Below are 13,528 nucleotides of genomic sequence, written 5' to 3' on the forward strand. Positions count from 1 at the left end.
CTGCGGCTAAAGTGTTAAATTGACTAAATTTATTTACTTCCGTAAGGTCTGAAAACCCGTCGGACATTAACTTTAGGAGGCACCTCACCCAGCGTTAGAAACATGTTAAGAAATCACATGCGCGAGAAAGCATGACGAAGAGTCGCGGCCAAGAAATCACATGCGATCATTAACGAGGAGAGAGGACGGGGCAGAAGGGAGACGATGGAGGAGGAGGCGACGTGCTCGATCTGTCTGAACGCTCTGACGGGTGACCGGAAGCCTGTTGCGACTGTCTGCGGCCACGTGTTCTGCTTCGAGTGCATACGCCGCTGGGTGAATGGGAAGCAGACGCCGACGTGCCCACAGTGCAAGACGGAACTGACTGACGGCGACGACTTCACAAAGATAGAGTGCGGAGGGCGAGACTCCTTCGATGTTGTCGGTCCGGATGGCGCCGCCCATGGTGGAGAGGGTAGTGGCATTGGTGGCCCTGATATTGTATGCGATAACGGGCAGGATTATATTATGCAGGATGGAGAATCTGGCGGCCGTTATAAGGGTCGCGTGTTCCGGTGCCGCAGATGCGGGAAGTGCCCGGCGCCTCTGCCGGTGGTGAGGGAGGACACGGGGCTGGTCTATTGCTGGGCCTGCGCCACCTTCGACGCCATCAACAACCTCAGCCTCAACTTCTGGCCTCTCTACATCCACACCGACTCTGACGTTACTAATGACCGTCATCAAGGCTCGACCTACTCCACTCTCTTGCCCACCCGTCCCCGCCCCCTTACCCACCTCGAACGATGTGGGGAGCTGGACGACCTATCATCGGAAACGTCCCTTGAGGATGACTCGGTACCCGCCATCCAGCGTCCCTCTGGTCCTCCCGTCCTCCCCAACTACGAGCCTTCGTCCTTCATCGCCCTCCGCCTCCTCGAGAGAGGCTGTCATCGCCTGAGCTGGGATCGTGCCTGTCCTTCCCGCTTCAGGACCTTCCCTAGGGAGCACCTCAGATACCCGCGGATTGGTCTTCCTGCTGCTACTCGCAGATATAAGGATAAGCACTCACTTCCTTGTTCATCAAAGAGCCGATCAGCTTTCCGTCCTTATCGACGTTGAGATTGAGAGAGAGAGAGAGAGAGAGAGAGAGAGAGAGAGAGAGTTTTACGAAAACAAAAGAGAGAGAGAGAGAGTACGAGATACTCCGAAGAACCATCACGATCTCCCACACACTTATCGTGTGCAGATTGTCCTCTTGTAGGTTTTATAAGTACATGACCTCCCACACACTTGTCGTGTGCAGCTTGTGCTCTTGTAGGTTTTATAAGTCCCAAGAAAACAAACGTTTACCTAATGCTTCAGCATTTGTCTTCATCGGAGACTCATTGGTCCTTCTACGGACATGTTTAGGTTCTTGCCTTCCTATTTAAATAGGTCTAGCATTTGAAACTTAATGCAACACCCTACATGAGAGCAACATTTACCTTTTGCCTTCAACATTTGTTTTCATCATAGATGCATTGGGCCTTCGAGGGATATGCATAGATTCTTATGTTCCTCATTAAGGTCTAGCATTTGAACCTTAATGCAACATCTCACCATGTCATGAGCACCAAAGATGGCTTGCAAGTTGTTGGCTTCCTCACTTGTAGCTCAATCCCATATACATTTGGAGCATCAAGAGGGCATTGTATTGGTGAGTTCTCCACCCTAAGCACGCTTGTTTCTTCTGACTTCTTTTCATTATCACAATTTAAACATAAAGCCATTGTCTTACCTTGGCCCCACTATTAAACACTAGTACATCTTCCTCACAACCCCAATCAATATTTAATGGGTTTGTTTTAGCAATTTATGAATGAGCTTAACCACACAATGCATGAAAGTCACACATCCAAGCAACTACTTAATGGATCATTTTCTTAATAGGTCATTGATAACTCGTCTAGGAATATAAACTTGTATACAATGGAGTTGGAAATTCACACACCTAAAGGGTTTCATAGACACATAAAACAAGCAACGATCCATTTGGAATGCATAGTGCATGTGTCTTTTAAAATATCTCATGTATGTACAATCTTTGTGAATAGACCCGTCAAAGCATGCAACCTATGAACGTTCACTTTACTCCTAGACAATCTCCAATCATGCCTAACTACTTATTGAATCTCATTTGCATATACCATGTGGAAATTTACAAGATTTTAATGGCCTTATGAATCAACCATTTTAAAGAACCTTTAGCTCTTAACTTGTCATCACGAATATTTTTGCTACTTTTCATACCCTAGTTACAATGATAATCCCATATCTATAAGAGAATTAAAGACATAAAGCTAAACTAGGGAGATGGTTCAATATTCCCATTGCCCATTGTCTATGTTGACCAATAAATTTAAAAAAATACTTGTGGATTCATGTGGATATGAAGTTATTGGAAGGAGCACATGATGAGTGACTCTAAAGAACTTATATGTGGATTGTAAATTATTTTTTGAAAATCTAACCTTAAATTTAAAAATTTTATTGTCTCAAGATTTTTCAAATTTGGAGAGTGTAGATAAATGAACTCTTTGTTAAGATGGAGCTACAATATAAGCTCATCTTCCTAATATATCCTCAACAAAATGTAAGGAGGAAGATGGAATGTACCTTTTCGGGCTTGTCTTGAAGTTAAGCATGTGTAGTCTAAGATGTGCAAGGTTACATATATTGTCGAGTACCTTTGGTGCCAAAGCCGTGTTAGGAGATCATGGCAAGTTGAATGATGAGGAAATAACGATCTAGAACATTGTTCCAGAAACTATATTACCTAATATCTAGAATGCTAAGAATGAGGTTCTTTTTGATAGGGCTAAAAGTGATTATGGACTTGTTTTTGCAATTGTCCCAAGGAACTTGGAAGTAGTCATTGTCGGGGAGCTACTGCACACTCAATGGCCGAAAGACACATGGTTTCGTGAAGCAATCATAGTAAGGCAGACATTGGTACCTATGAAAGAAAGACAGAAACATTGGGAAAACTCTTGAGTAGATGCCCTATTAGATCCTATGAGCCAATAACTCAATACATATGAGACATATTCTAGGCAGTTGGCCTATAACTTGACTCCTCTCTAGGCAATCACTCTCAAGAGAATACTGATCCTTGATCATTAACATAACTCAGCTCGCATAGAACTTGAGAATGTAATACCTTCTAGCATAATCCCTAGCTTCTCTCACTTAGAAATTTGAGATACAATCTCTCTTAGAAATAATGTCAAGGAATCAATATCTCGCTTATCAATGTCCAAGTAAAAAAAGCTAACATGGATAGGATGTCAACTTTAATTCTCTCTCTAATACATGTGGCAGAGGGTTAACTGTCTAAAGAAGATCTTATGCATAAGGTCTCCATTCTTTGGCTCGAGGCCCATACATGGATTCATAAGGGGTAAAATAGAATTTATTTATTTTTTTGAATGCATCTAGGGCTTCCATAGGGTAGAATACTACAAGGCCCAAGATTTATGCATATAAGGGTACTCATAGAAAGAAGAAGGATACTCATATATGCTGTTGTTCTATTCAACATTGTGGATTGCATGAGTACATCTTGAGATGACCATTGCAACTCAAAGAATAATCCTAGTTAACTTCCTCAAAGCTCCCCTTGATCCTCTCCTTCAAAGTGATGTTGTCCATCAAATCATCTTGCATAGCGCAGGATATTTTTTTGGTATTTGGTGTGCTTGAGGGACTTCACATTTCTATGATTGCTATCCATGGCATTTGCAACCCTACAACTGTAGTCGAGTCTACCCTATTTTTCTTCTCTAGCTATCACATGAACATGCAGCCATATTGCCAAACATTTTCTTCTCTATTGTAAAAGTTGCAGATAGCTAGAAATTGAGTACAAACTTTAGTGTCTTGTCTTGCAAGCTTGAGATGACAATGTAGGAATTCGTATTTGATGCCTCTCAAAGTGTGATATCTCTCACAATTCAGCCGGCCTTCAAACATCTTGCACCTTGCTCCCGTTAGAGTTGATGCCCTGCGATTAAATCTTCTTCCTACCTCCCCACACAAATCTGATACACACCTCTTAAGCCTTACCAAAGTATGGCTAGCAGTCCATGTTTGACATGAAAGGCTTCTCCTTCAAATGGCTGTTTGAGTCCATAGTAATCACAGCATCCCCAGTTTTCAAAGATTTTCACCACCTTCCCTACAAGTGGATGTATAACAACACACTCCTTCTGATCATGAACATGACAACCAAGATCATGATGATGCAGTTGCCAACTAAACAAACCGGGTTGTAGTCAAACACATGTTGCTAATTTGGAGCACTGCAGTCGCCAACTTTGACATAGCCTTTGGTTTCAATTGAGCTTTCTTCAAGTGTGACTAGCATCCCTTTGATCCATGATGGCTACGCAGGTGAGTACCTATGCTTCCAAGGTTCCACCCTTACGCATATTCAGTAGGTTGGTAGTGGTGGCTCTCACATCCCCTTTCAAAGCATGCCATGCCCTCCTTGTTTTCTCCCCTATTCATGCCCTTTTTTTTCCCAATGGCCAATAATAGCCTACTAGTAGCCTTCTTTTTCTCCATACACTCCCTTTCCCAAAACAATGCTTTTTCTTCTTTCCTCATGCAGCATATTAGCCTTCCTTTCTAAAGCATTGGCATCTTCTTTCTCAGCTCTATTGCATTGTTTAAATGACTGGTCCATACCTAAAGAGGTCAGCCAATGCTCAAGTGTTGGCATTAGTGCATGGCCTCAAAGTACATATGACCCTCATGCATGTGGCGAGAATATTAGCCCCAAGTATAGAGCCATTCATAATCTCAATCAAGCATCTTCTCCAGACAAAGAAGCATACTCAAAGACTTGCATATCATTACATTAGATACTCTCACTTGTATGGCTAGCAATGATATGCCGCACCCTATTAACACTATCTCATTTGTGTCCAATGGAGCACGTACTCACGACATATCCATGATGAACTTCACTTCTCACACATGTGGACCCTAGCATGGGTTACATACATGCCTGCACAACAAGGATAAGAAAGGGTTATTTAGCATTTGCCAGTACACATTATTACTCTCAGCTTGTAGTCACCCATCACATACAACATTGGAATCTTTTCCACGGTGGATGATAAGTGGTACGACATCCACTCCCTCCTAATCTATGTTAAAATGCATGGATCTAGAGCATGGCTATGGTGGATGATAGATGTAAACAAGACTCATGAAGACATAGAGCTGACAACTATTTGTTACACAAGTGAATCGGGCTCCAAGATTGAGACTTGGACTCATAAAGACAATCTTGTGTAGGTAGTCAATGACATAGACCCTTGAGTGAAAGGACAAAAGTACTATGACATTGCATTCAAATGATAGGCAAGTACAATGCTTTATAGCTCGAGGATAGGTAGCACTTTCCACCACTCTGTTATGGGATTGAGCAAGCCTGCATATCCTTAGCCCAATTGCTCCATACAAAGGGGCTACACTGGGTGTGATTGCCTAATTCTCAACAATCTACACATCCTCTGATGTGTCAAAGATGCATCCACCCGGGTCAGACAAACACCCAAATAACAATGTGTTCTCTACACCTTGAGCAAAAGTAGCGATCCACTTGGATCATAGATGAAAATCATAACTCAATGCACAACTGTAGCACCATACCAAGCACCTCCTCTAGGGTCATAAGCTCACGAGTAGCTCTCATATATTTGAGGCTTTTGAACCTCCATATACGTACTCAAAATTCACCCATCACTAAATACATAGCAACATGCTTATTCTTTCAAAGTCAATTGTGTGGGAGGCTACTTTTGCTGACCCTTTCAATTCACATCCAACATAATTCGAGCATCAATAGCATTGAATACACTTTGAGAATAAATAATAATGTTGAGACATTCCATATCCTAAAATATATTTGACTTTCCAATCAAAGCATTGGACAAAGCTTTCGACATAGTCTCCACTTGTGGAGCATCACATCCAACATCCTTTGTAGGCATTGCCTCTAGCTCATGAACACTCTTATAACTTGTAACTATCTCTTGCAAATCATGTGCATCTAGCAAGTCACCAATCTCCCTTTGAGTCCTTGTATCAAGTAACAAATGACCCATAAGCATCTTCATACACATTAAGAAATATGTAAATGCAATGGTTGATTCCTCCATCATAGACTCCTCCAAGGCATCTGTGGACTAGCTAGTCAACACATCCATAGTCTTGACTATATCTAATGGTATACGAGCCTCATAGGCTTCCTCATAATAAGCACTCAAAAAAGTTGCATATGCATTGTCCATCTCATCTGCTTTGGGCTCATTCAAGACATCATTTGCATGGGTACTTACATAATCAAAAGTATCTACATAAACATCATTTGTATGGTGACTCAAACCATCCATAGTAACTATAGAGACCTCATCGGTATGGAAACTTAAAGCATCACTAGTCATTGCATAAGCATCCTATATACCATCTTCTTCTTCCAGTTTTACTCTTTGTTGATAAATATATATTGTAGCAAGCCTCATGCATAAATTCCCATAATTCTTCCAAAATTCATAAGTGACATAAGTGACATATCCAAGCTCAATCATTTGTACACTGGAATCCACCACTTGTTGTATCTTCTGTGCACAAAGCATATGGTCATTTCCTAGAACCATCCTCTATCACTAGGGACTTAAAAGCTTCATTGAGCATCATACATATAACCAAAATTTTCATCCCAATCGCATCATCTGTGGATCTACCTTCAAGTAGCTTTTGAAGGTACTCCATGACCTTCTCTATGCCTTTCCCAAAACATATATACACATCTACATCTATACCTACATTTATACTAGCTCTTCACCTTGCCCTTCATGTCAGGCTCACCAAAGATGTGAGGGAGTTGCACACTCGATGACTGGAAGATGTAGGGTCTTGTTAAGTAGTCATAGCAAGGCATGCAATGGCACATGTGAAATAAAGATGGAAACACTAGGACAAATCTGGAGTAGATGCCTTGTTAGAATTTGTGAGCCAATAACTCAATACATATCAGTCATACTCTAGGCAATTGGCCTATAACTTGACTCCTCACCTGACATTTGTTCTTAGGAGAACATCGACACTTGATCATTCACATAACTTAGCTCGCATAGAACTTGACAATGTAATACCTTTCGGTGTAACCCTTGGCATCTCTCACTTAGAACTTCCAGATATAATCTCTCTTAGAAATAATATTATGGAATCAATATCTTGCTTAGAAATGTCCAAGTAAAAAAATCTTACATGGATAGGATATCAACTTTAACTCTCTCTTTGATACATCTGATGGAGGGTTAACTGTTTAAAGAAGATCTCACACATAAGGGCTCCACTCTTTGGCTCAAAGTCCATAAATGGATTCATAAGGGTTAAATATGATTAGAATAGATCTTTGAATGCATCTAAGGCTTCCATAGGATAGAATACTACAAGTCTCAAGATATATGCATAGAATGGTACTCAAAGAAAGAAGAAGGATACTCATATATATTATTGTTCTGTTTGACTGTGGACTACGTTAGTACATTCTGAGATGATGCATTGCAACTCAAAGAATAATCCTAGTTAACTTCCTCAAAGCTCCCCTTGATCCTCTCCTTCAATATGATATTTTCCATCAAATCCTTGGGGAGTCCACCTATAAGAAATAATATATATAATGTGCATTCAAGGGATATTAAGAAATACCCTTGCTTTATATGCTATACGGCCTTAAATTACCCCTTTTACTTTATTAAATATACATATTTTTTAAAAAATTATAATTAAAAACCCCTTTTTGTAAAAATAATCTTATAAAATTTATTAAATATAATACCCTTCTTTTGAACTCACATGTATCTTACATGTTCTATAAGGTGGACCCCTTCAGATCAAATCATCCTGCATAACACATCATAGCTTTTTGGTATTTGGTGTGCTTGAGGGACTTTGCATTTTTGCGATCACTATCCATGGCGTCTACCGCACTACAATTGCACCCAAGTCTATCCTCTTTTCCTTCTCTAGCCGTCACATGATCATGTAGCCATATTGCCAAAAACTATCTTCTCTATTGTAAAAGTTGTAGATAGCTAGAAATTGAGTATAAACTTCAACATGCTATCTTGAGAGCTTGAGATGGCAATGCACAAATTGGTATTTGATGCGTTTGAAAGTGTGATACCTCTTAGCAATTTAGCCTTCCTTCAAACCTTTGCACCTTTCTCCCATTAGAGTTAACACCCTAAGATTAAAGCTTCTTCCCACTTTCTCACATAGATCTGATACACACCTCTTAAGCTTTACCGAATTATGGCTAGCAGCCCATGTTTGACATGAAAGACTTCTCCTTAAAATGCCATCCCAGTCCATAGTAATAACAACTTCTCTAGTTTTTGAAGCTTTTCACCACCTTCCCTATAGTTGGATGTATAACAACGCACTCCCTCTGATCATGAATAGGACAATCAAGATCACAAAATGATGCAGTCACCGACTAAACAAATTAGGTTGTAGTCAAATACACGTTGCAAATCTAGAGCATTGCAATCACCAACTTTGACACAGCCTCTGGTTTTGGTTGAGATTTCTTCAAGTGTGACTTTGATCCATGGCTGCTACGCAGGTGACTACATGTGCTTCCAAGGCTCCACCCTTATGCATACTCAACAGGTTGGCAGTGTTGGTTGATCCCCTTGCAAAGCATGCTATGCCCTCCTTGTTTTCTCCCCTATTCATGTTGTGCGCCCCCCCCCCCCCCCAAAAGGCTAATAATAGCCTACTAGTAGCCTTCTTTTTCTCCATATACTCCCTTTCCAAAACAATGCTTTTTCTCCTTTCCTCATGCAGCAAATTAGCCTTCCTTTCCCAAAGCATTGGCATATTCTTTCTCAGTTCTATTGCCTTGTCTAAATGATCAGCATGCCCAAAGAGGTCAACCAAACAACTATGGCGCTTAAGTGTTAGCATTAGAGCACGACCTCAAAGTACATATGACCCTCATGCATGCGATGAAAATTTTAGCCCCAATTTAAGAACCATTGATAATATCAATCAAGCATCTTCTCCAAGCAAAGAAGCATGCTCAAAGGCTTGCATACCATCACATTAGATACTCTCACTTGTATGGCTAGCAATGATATGCTGCACCCTATTAACACCATCTCATTTGTGTCTAGTGCAGCACTCGTGACATATCCATGATGAACTCCACTTCTCACACACATGGATCCTAGCATGGGTTACATACATGCTTTCACAACAAAGGATAAGCAAGCAAGGTTTTATTTGGAATTTTCCACCACACATTATTACTCTCAGCTTGTAATCACCCATCACATGCAACATTGGAAGCTTTCCCATGGTGGATGATAAGCGGCACAACACCATGGCTTTGATGAAATGCCTTAAGGGGAGTTCTTGGAGAGTAGTTACTATAGGACGAGGAAGAAATCTTTGTAGATGATATCTACTATACATGTTAATACTTTGCACTCTAAATAAACATTGTCGACATCCTTAAGGTAAGAAAGTGCCCAAAAAAATGTGACATCTAACATGTATTTGGTTATATTTAAAATCAAAATGAAACATAATTTAACCTGAGATAAAGTGTATATTTTTCATGTGCAGAGACAATTATAATGAGTAGTAATGATGCAACTCTAGGAATCCTATGGCTAATAATTATTTTCAAATTTGAAACTTTGCTTTGATATCAATGAACTAAGATTTTTTAAAACGGTAATTACACAATTCTCTGGAGTAAATGGTCATGATGATATTTTGATATTAATGAACTTAATAAGTGGATAAGTAATGCAACATCTATATAAGTCTCGTAATGTGGTATCTATATACGTATCCTAAACCTAAAACAAATATTCTACCTTGCAATGGCCCATGTGACACATCAATATGTCACTTGATATTGAGGCACACAAGCTTAGTAAGATCATTGACTTGACAAAATTACCTATTCTTTCAAGGTCTTCTTTATGCTTACATGAGCTATCTATCTCCATCTAGGTTGATTTGTAAATACTTTTTCACTTGCTTACTTCTTCAAAGTTATTGTTTAGAATACCTCAGGTTTTATAACAACTTCATATAGTTTAATTACAATATCTTGAGTTGTTTGTGCACTCATAGTATATGATACTTGAGTTGGATAGATTGTATATGCCCCTTTCAAACATTGAGAGAAAGAGTTCTCATTAAATGTGATAGTTCAATTTGCATTAAACAATAACATTTGCTTGCAATTCAATTGCATTTTTAAGAAGCAAATCAATCTACAAGATGTTCTATGATGATGTTTTAGTGTATTGCCCAAATTGGCATGATTTTTGGTCTTATGACATGCATGATATAATCATGATATGATTGTATTTTTTTAGAAGCAGCTATCTTAAATAGAAATCTGTGAAGTGCTCTACGCCCTCAATTGCATTTTTTGGAAGAAAATCAATCTACAAGATGTTATATGATGATATTTGAGTGTATTTCCCAAATTGGTATGATTTTGGGTCTTATCACATGCATGATATAATCATGATATGATTCTATTTCCAAAAGCATCTATCTTAAATAGAAATATGTGAAGTGGTCTTTAGACCCTGTTGAACAACCTTATATGGAAATTGAAATCCAATGTCTTGTAAAGATTAGTTTGCTATTCTCATATAGCAAAATTGAATAAAAATATATGAGCTAGTTTTTGGTCCAAAGATAGTGAGGTTTTTAGAAAACTTGTATAAGGCCTTCTTTACTTGTGTAATACATGCCCAAACATTAGTGAAGCTAAAGGTGTTTTAAGGAGGTGCTCTAATTAAGAAAAGAAACTCAATGGAGGAAAGAAAAGTGTGTTTTGAGATATATTGCACGCACTTTGAAATATGGTATCTCATATCTACATTTTCCTGATAGTGAGATTTTTAGAAAACTTGTGGGAGGCCTTCTTTACTTATGTAATACATGTCCAAACATTAGCAAATATAAATGTGTTATAAGCAGGTTCTCTAATCGACCAAAATAAACTCATTCTAGGAAAGGAAAGTGTGTTTTGAGGTATATTGTAGGTACTTTGGAATATGGTATCTCATATATTAGCGGTGGTGAGAGCAACTTATGGCAAGAAATTAGTGATTGGGTATTGCTTTTCACTAGGATATGGAGTAATCTCATGGGTTAGCAAGAAGCAATCTATAGCTTTTCTTTCTTCAAATAAGATTGAGTAAAAAGTAGCATGCTTTGTTGCATGTAATGCCTTCTAGGTGGTTAACAAGGATTTAAGCATTTATAGAAGTAGGGCAGAAGGAGCCTATAAAGTTGCTATGTGACAATCACAATTGCAGGGCAATTGCAAGGAACCATATGTTCTAGACTTGAAGAAAACATATAGAAGTCCAATATCATTTTGTATAAGACCTTATCATGGATAAGAAAGTGGATTTGGAGAATTGTCATACTAGAGACAATTGTGCAAACATTTTCACCGAAGCTCTTGGGAGGAGTACCTTGGAGCCACGCCTTCATCAACTTGGTATTGGACTAAAGGGGTAGTTCACCTTTCGGGTGAACATTGAGGGGGGTTGTTGGAGATCAATGCTCCACCCCTCATGCAACTACATAGGGTATTATTGAGTCTATCTTTGTGAGCTTCCCATATGAGGAGAAAGCATTTATGAGAAACACATTCACCTTAGTAGTTCCTGATTTGAATTTTGGATGGTGGTCGAGTGTGGCCAAATAGTTAGAGACAAACCATTGAGGGGGTTGGCACATTGCCAGCTTGGCTATATGCATGTGTAGAGTTGTTAGTACACTATGTCCTTATTTAGAGGACCTATCATGGTGTGACTTTTTCCACTAGCCTTCCTGGGGGAAGGTTTAGAAGAGGGGGATGGATTTATGGACCTATCAAATATACATTTGCTGGCCAGTTTTGGAAGCATGCATGTAATGCTCTATTTAGCCTAAGAGGGTTTTGTAAGAAGATTGGGGGCAATGTCTTTATCACCAATTGTAATTTGACCCATAATGCACCTAATCTCCAAGAACAAGGCCTTGGAGGTATGAAAGATATGTCATGAAGACACTTGTATGCATGGGTTGCCAAGTTTAGAGTAAACTGCTTGAAGAAGGTGCCCTTGTCATCAATATAAAAAATAGTGTAGAGCTGATTCTCATTGGAATCATGCATGTATTACCAAGCATCTTCACTAATGCAACTTTTATGCACATTGGAAATTGGAAATGGTAGTCTCACCACTTGTCATTTCTATAAAAGTAAAAATGGAACTATATGCAAGTATAGACATGCATAAAAGTTTTGACAATCTTGAAATGTACACTTCATCTTTAACATGCATAAAAATGCTTTAAGCATTTGTAGAGTGAGACACTTTTTCATATGTTAAGCGTCGTGATGTTTGTTAGGGACATGATTCCAGAGAAAATTATAAGCGACCGTTTAATCCTATTCTTGTGAATTTTCCATTTGAGAAGTGGGGCATTGATTTTGTTGGACTTGTGCATGCTTCATCTACTACACGGAAGCATTTTATCATTGTGGCGATGGAATATCTTACACTAGCAATTTTAGGGTTTTTTGATAAAATACGATATTATGCCACAATGTGAGGCAAGCCTGTAAAGTACACAAAGTCAGATTATTCTAATGTTTGTGTGATTCTATTTTGGAGTGAGAGGCAAGCCTCAACAGATAAGGATAGAGCCACTAATGTATCCATTAGTAAGAAGTAAGGGAAAACTTGCACTTGTATTGTGAGTGTGAGGACTAGCCTGTAACAAAACATGAGTACAAGCACCATATTTTGATTTTTGTCTATGGAGTGGGAAGCAAGCTTCAACAACTCAGAGGAAACAAAGATTTTATTGCCCAATCATACTATTAGAGCATGTGTGTAAATCTAAAATTCTATCAATAGCAATGACTAAGCATATTACTTGTCTTGTGAGTGTGAGTATAGTTGCACAAGTAAAAGCATCATAAAGTTTTAATTCATTCATGGAGTGTGAAGCAAGCCTCTAAAATACACAAAGAAACAAAAAATTTATTGCTTGAATTTGCTATCATATTAGTGTGAGTGAGAGCCTCAAACACTAGCAATAATAAATTCAAACAAATCATATGTTTGAAAGTTCTGTGAGTGTGAGTGCAAGCTGCTAACATAACACAACATAATTAGGTATCCTAATAACTTATATTTGATGTGTGAGGCAAGCCTCTAACACATACAAAAATGGAAATTAAAATGTATTAAAATACTTTTGAAATATTTAAAACATTTTAAAAATCAATTACGTTAGATGTAATAGTTGAAGGTAACTATGAGTTGAGAGTAGGAGAGGTAGGAGGAGTCAATTTGTAAATTGAAATGTCTTTGAATGTTAGAAATGGTTTTGAAGGTTTATATATATATATATTTTTTTAATCTAAATATTTTTTATAAAAAATAATTAGATC

General features: G+C 38.6%; 1 protein-coding gene across 3 annotated transcripts; it reads left to right on the plus strand.

The window, feature by feature from the left end:
- Window positions 1-151: 151 nt before the first annotated feature.
- LOC148035367 (uncharacterized) lies at window positions 152-12,563 on the plus strand. Of its 3 annotated transcripts, XM_087680405.1 has the most exons (3): window positions 152-1,675; window positions 8,663-8,709; window positions 9,221-9,606. In XM_087680405.1, exon 1 carries the CDS (start codon window positions 205-207, stop codon window positions 1,096-1,098), a length of 894 nt encoding a protein of 297 aa, XP_087536531.1. In that variant the 5' UTR covers window positions 152-204; the 3' UTR covers window positions 1,099-1,675; window positions 8,663-8,709; window positions 9,221-9,606. The 3 variants fall into 3 exon arrangements, with proteins under 3 accessions (XP_087536531.1, XP_087536529.1, XP_087536528.1); XM_087680403.1 differs by lacking the exons at window positions 8,663-8,709; window positions 9,221-9,606 and adding an exon at window positions 12,478-12,563; XM_087680402.1 differs by lacking the exon at window positions 8,663-8,709.
- Window positions 12,564-13,528: the final 965 nt, after the last annotated feature.

The sequence above is a fragment of the Lygodium microphyllum genome, chromosome 6 (genome assembly GCF_053477565.2).
Source record: "Lygodium microphyllum isolate KBCC chromosome 6, Lygodium_microphyllum_v1.1.10, whole genome shotgun sequence".
NCBI lineage: Eukaryota > Viridiplantae > Streptophyta > Polypodiopsida > Schizaeales > Lygodiaceae > Lygodium > Lygodium microphyllum.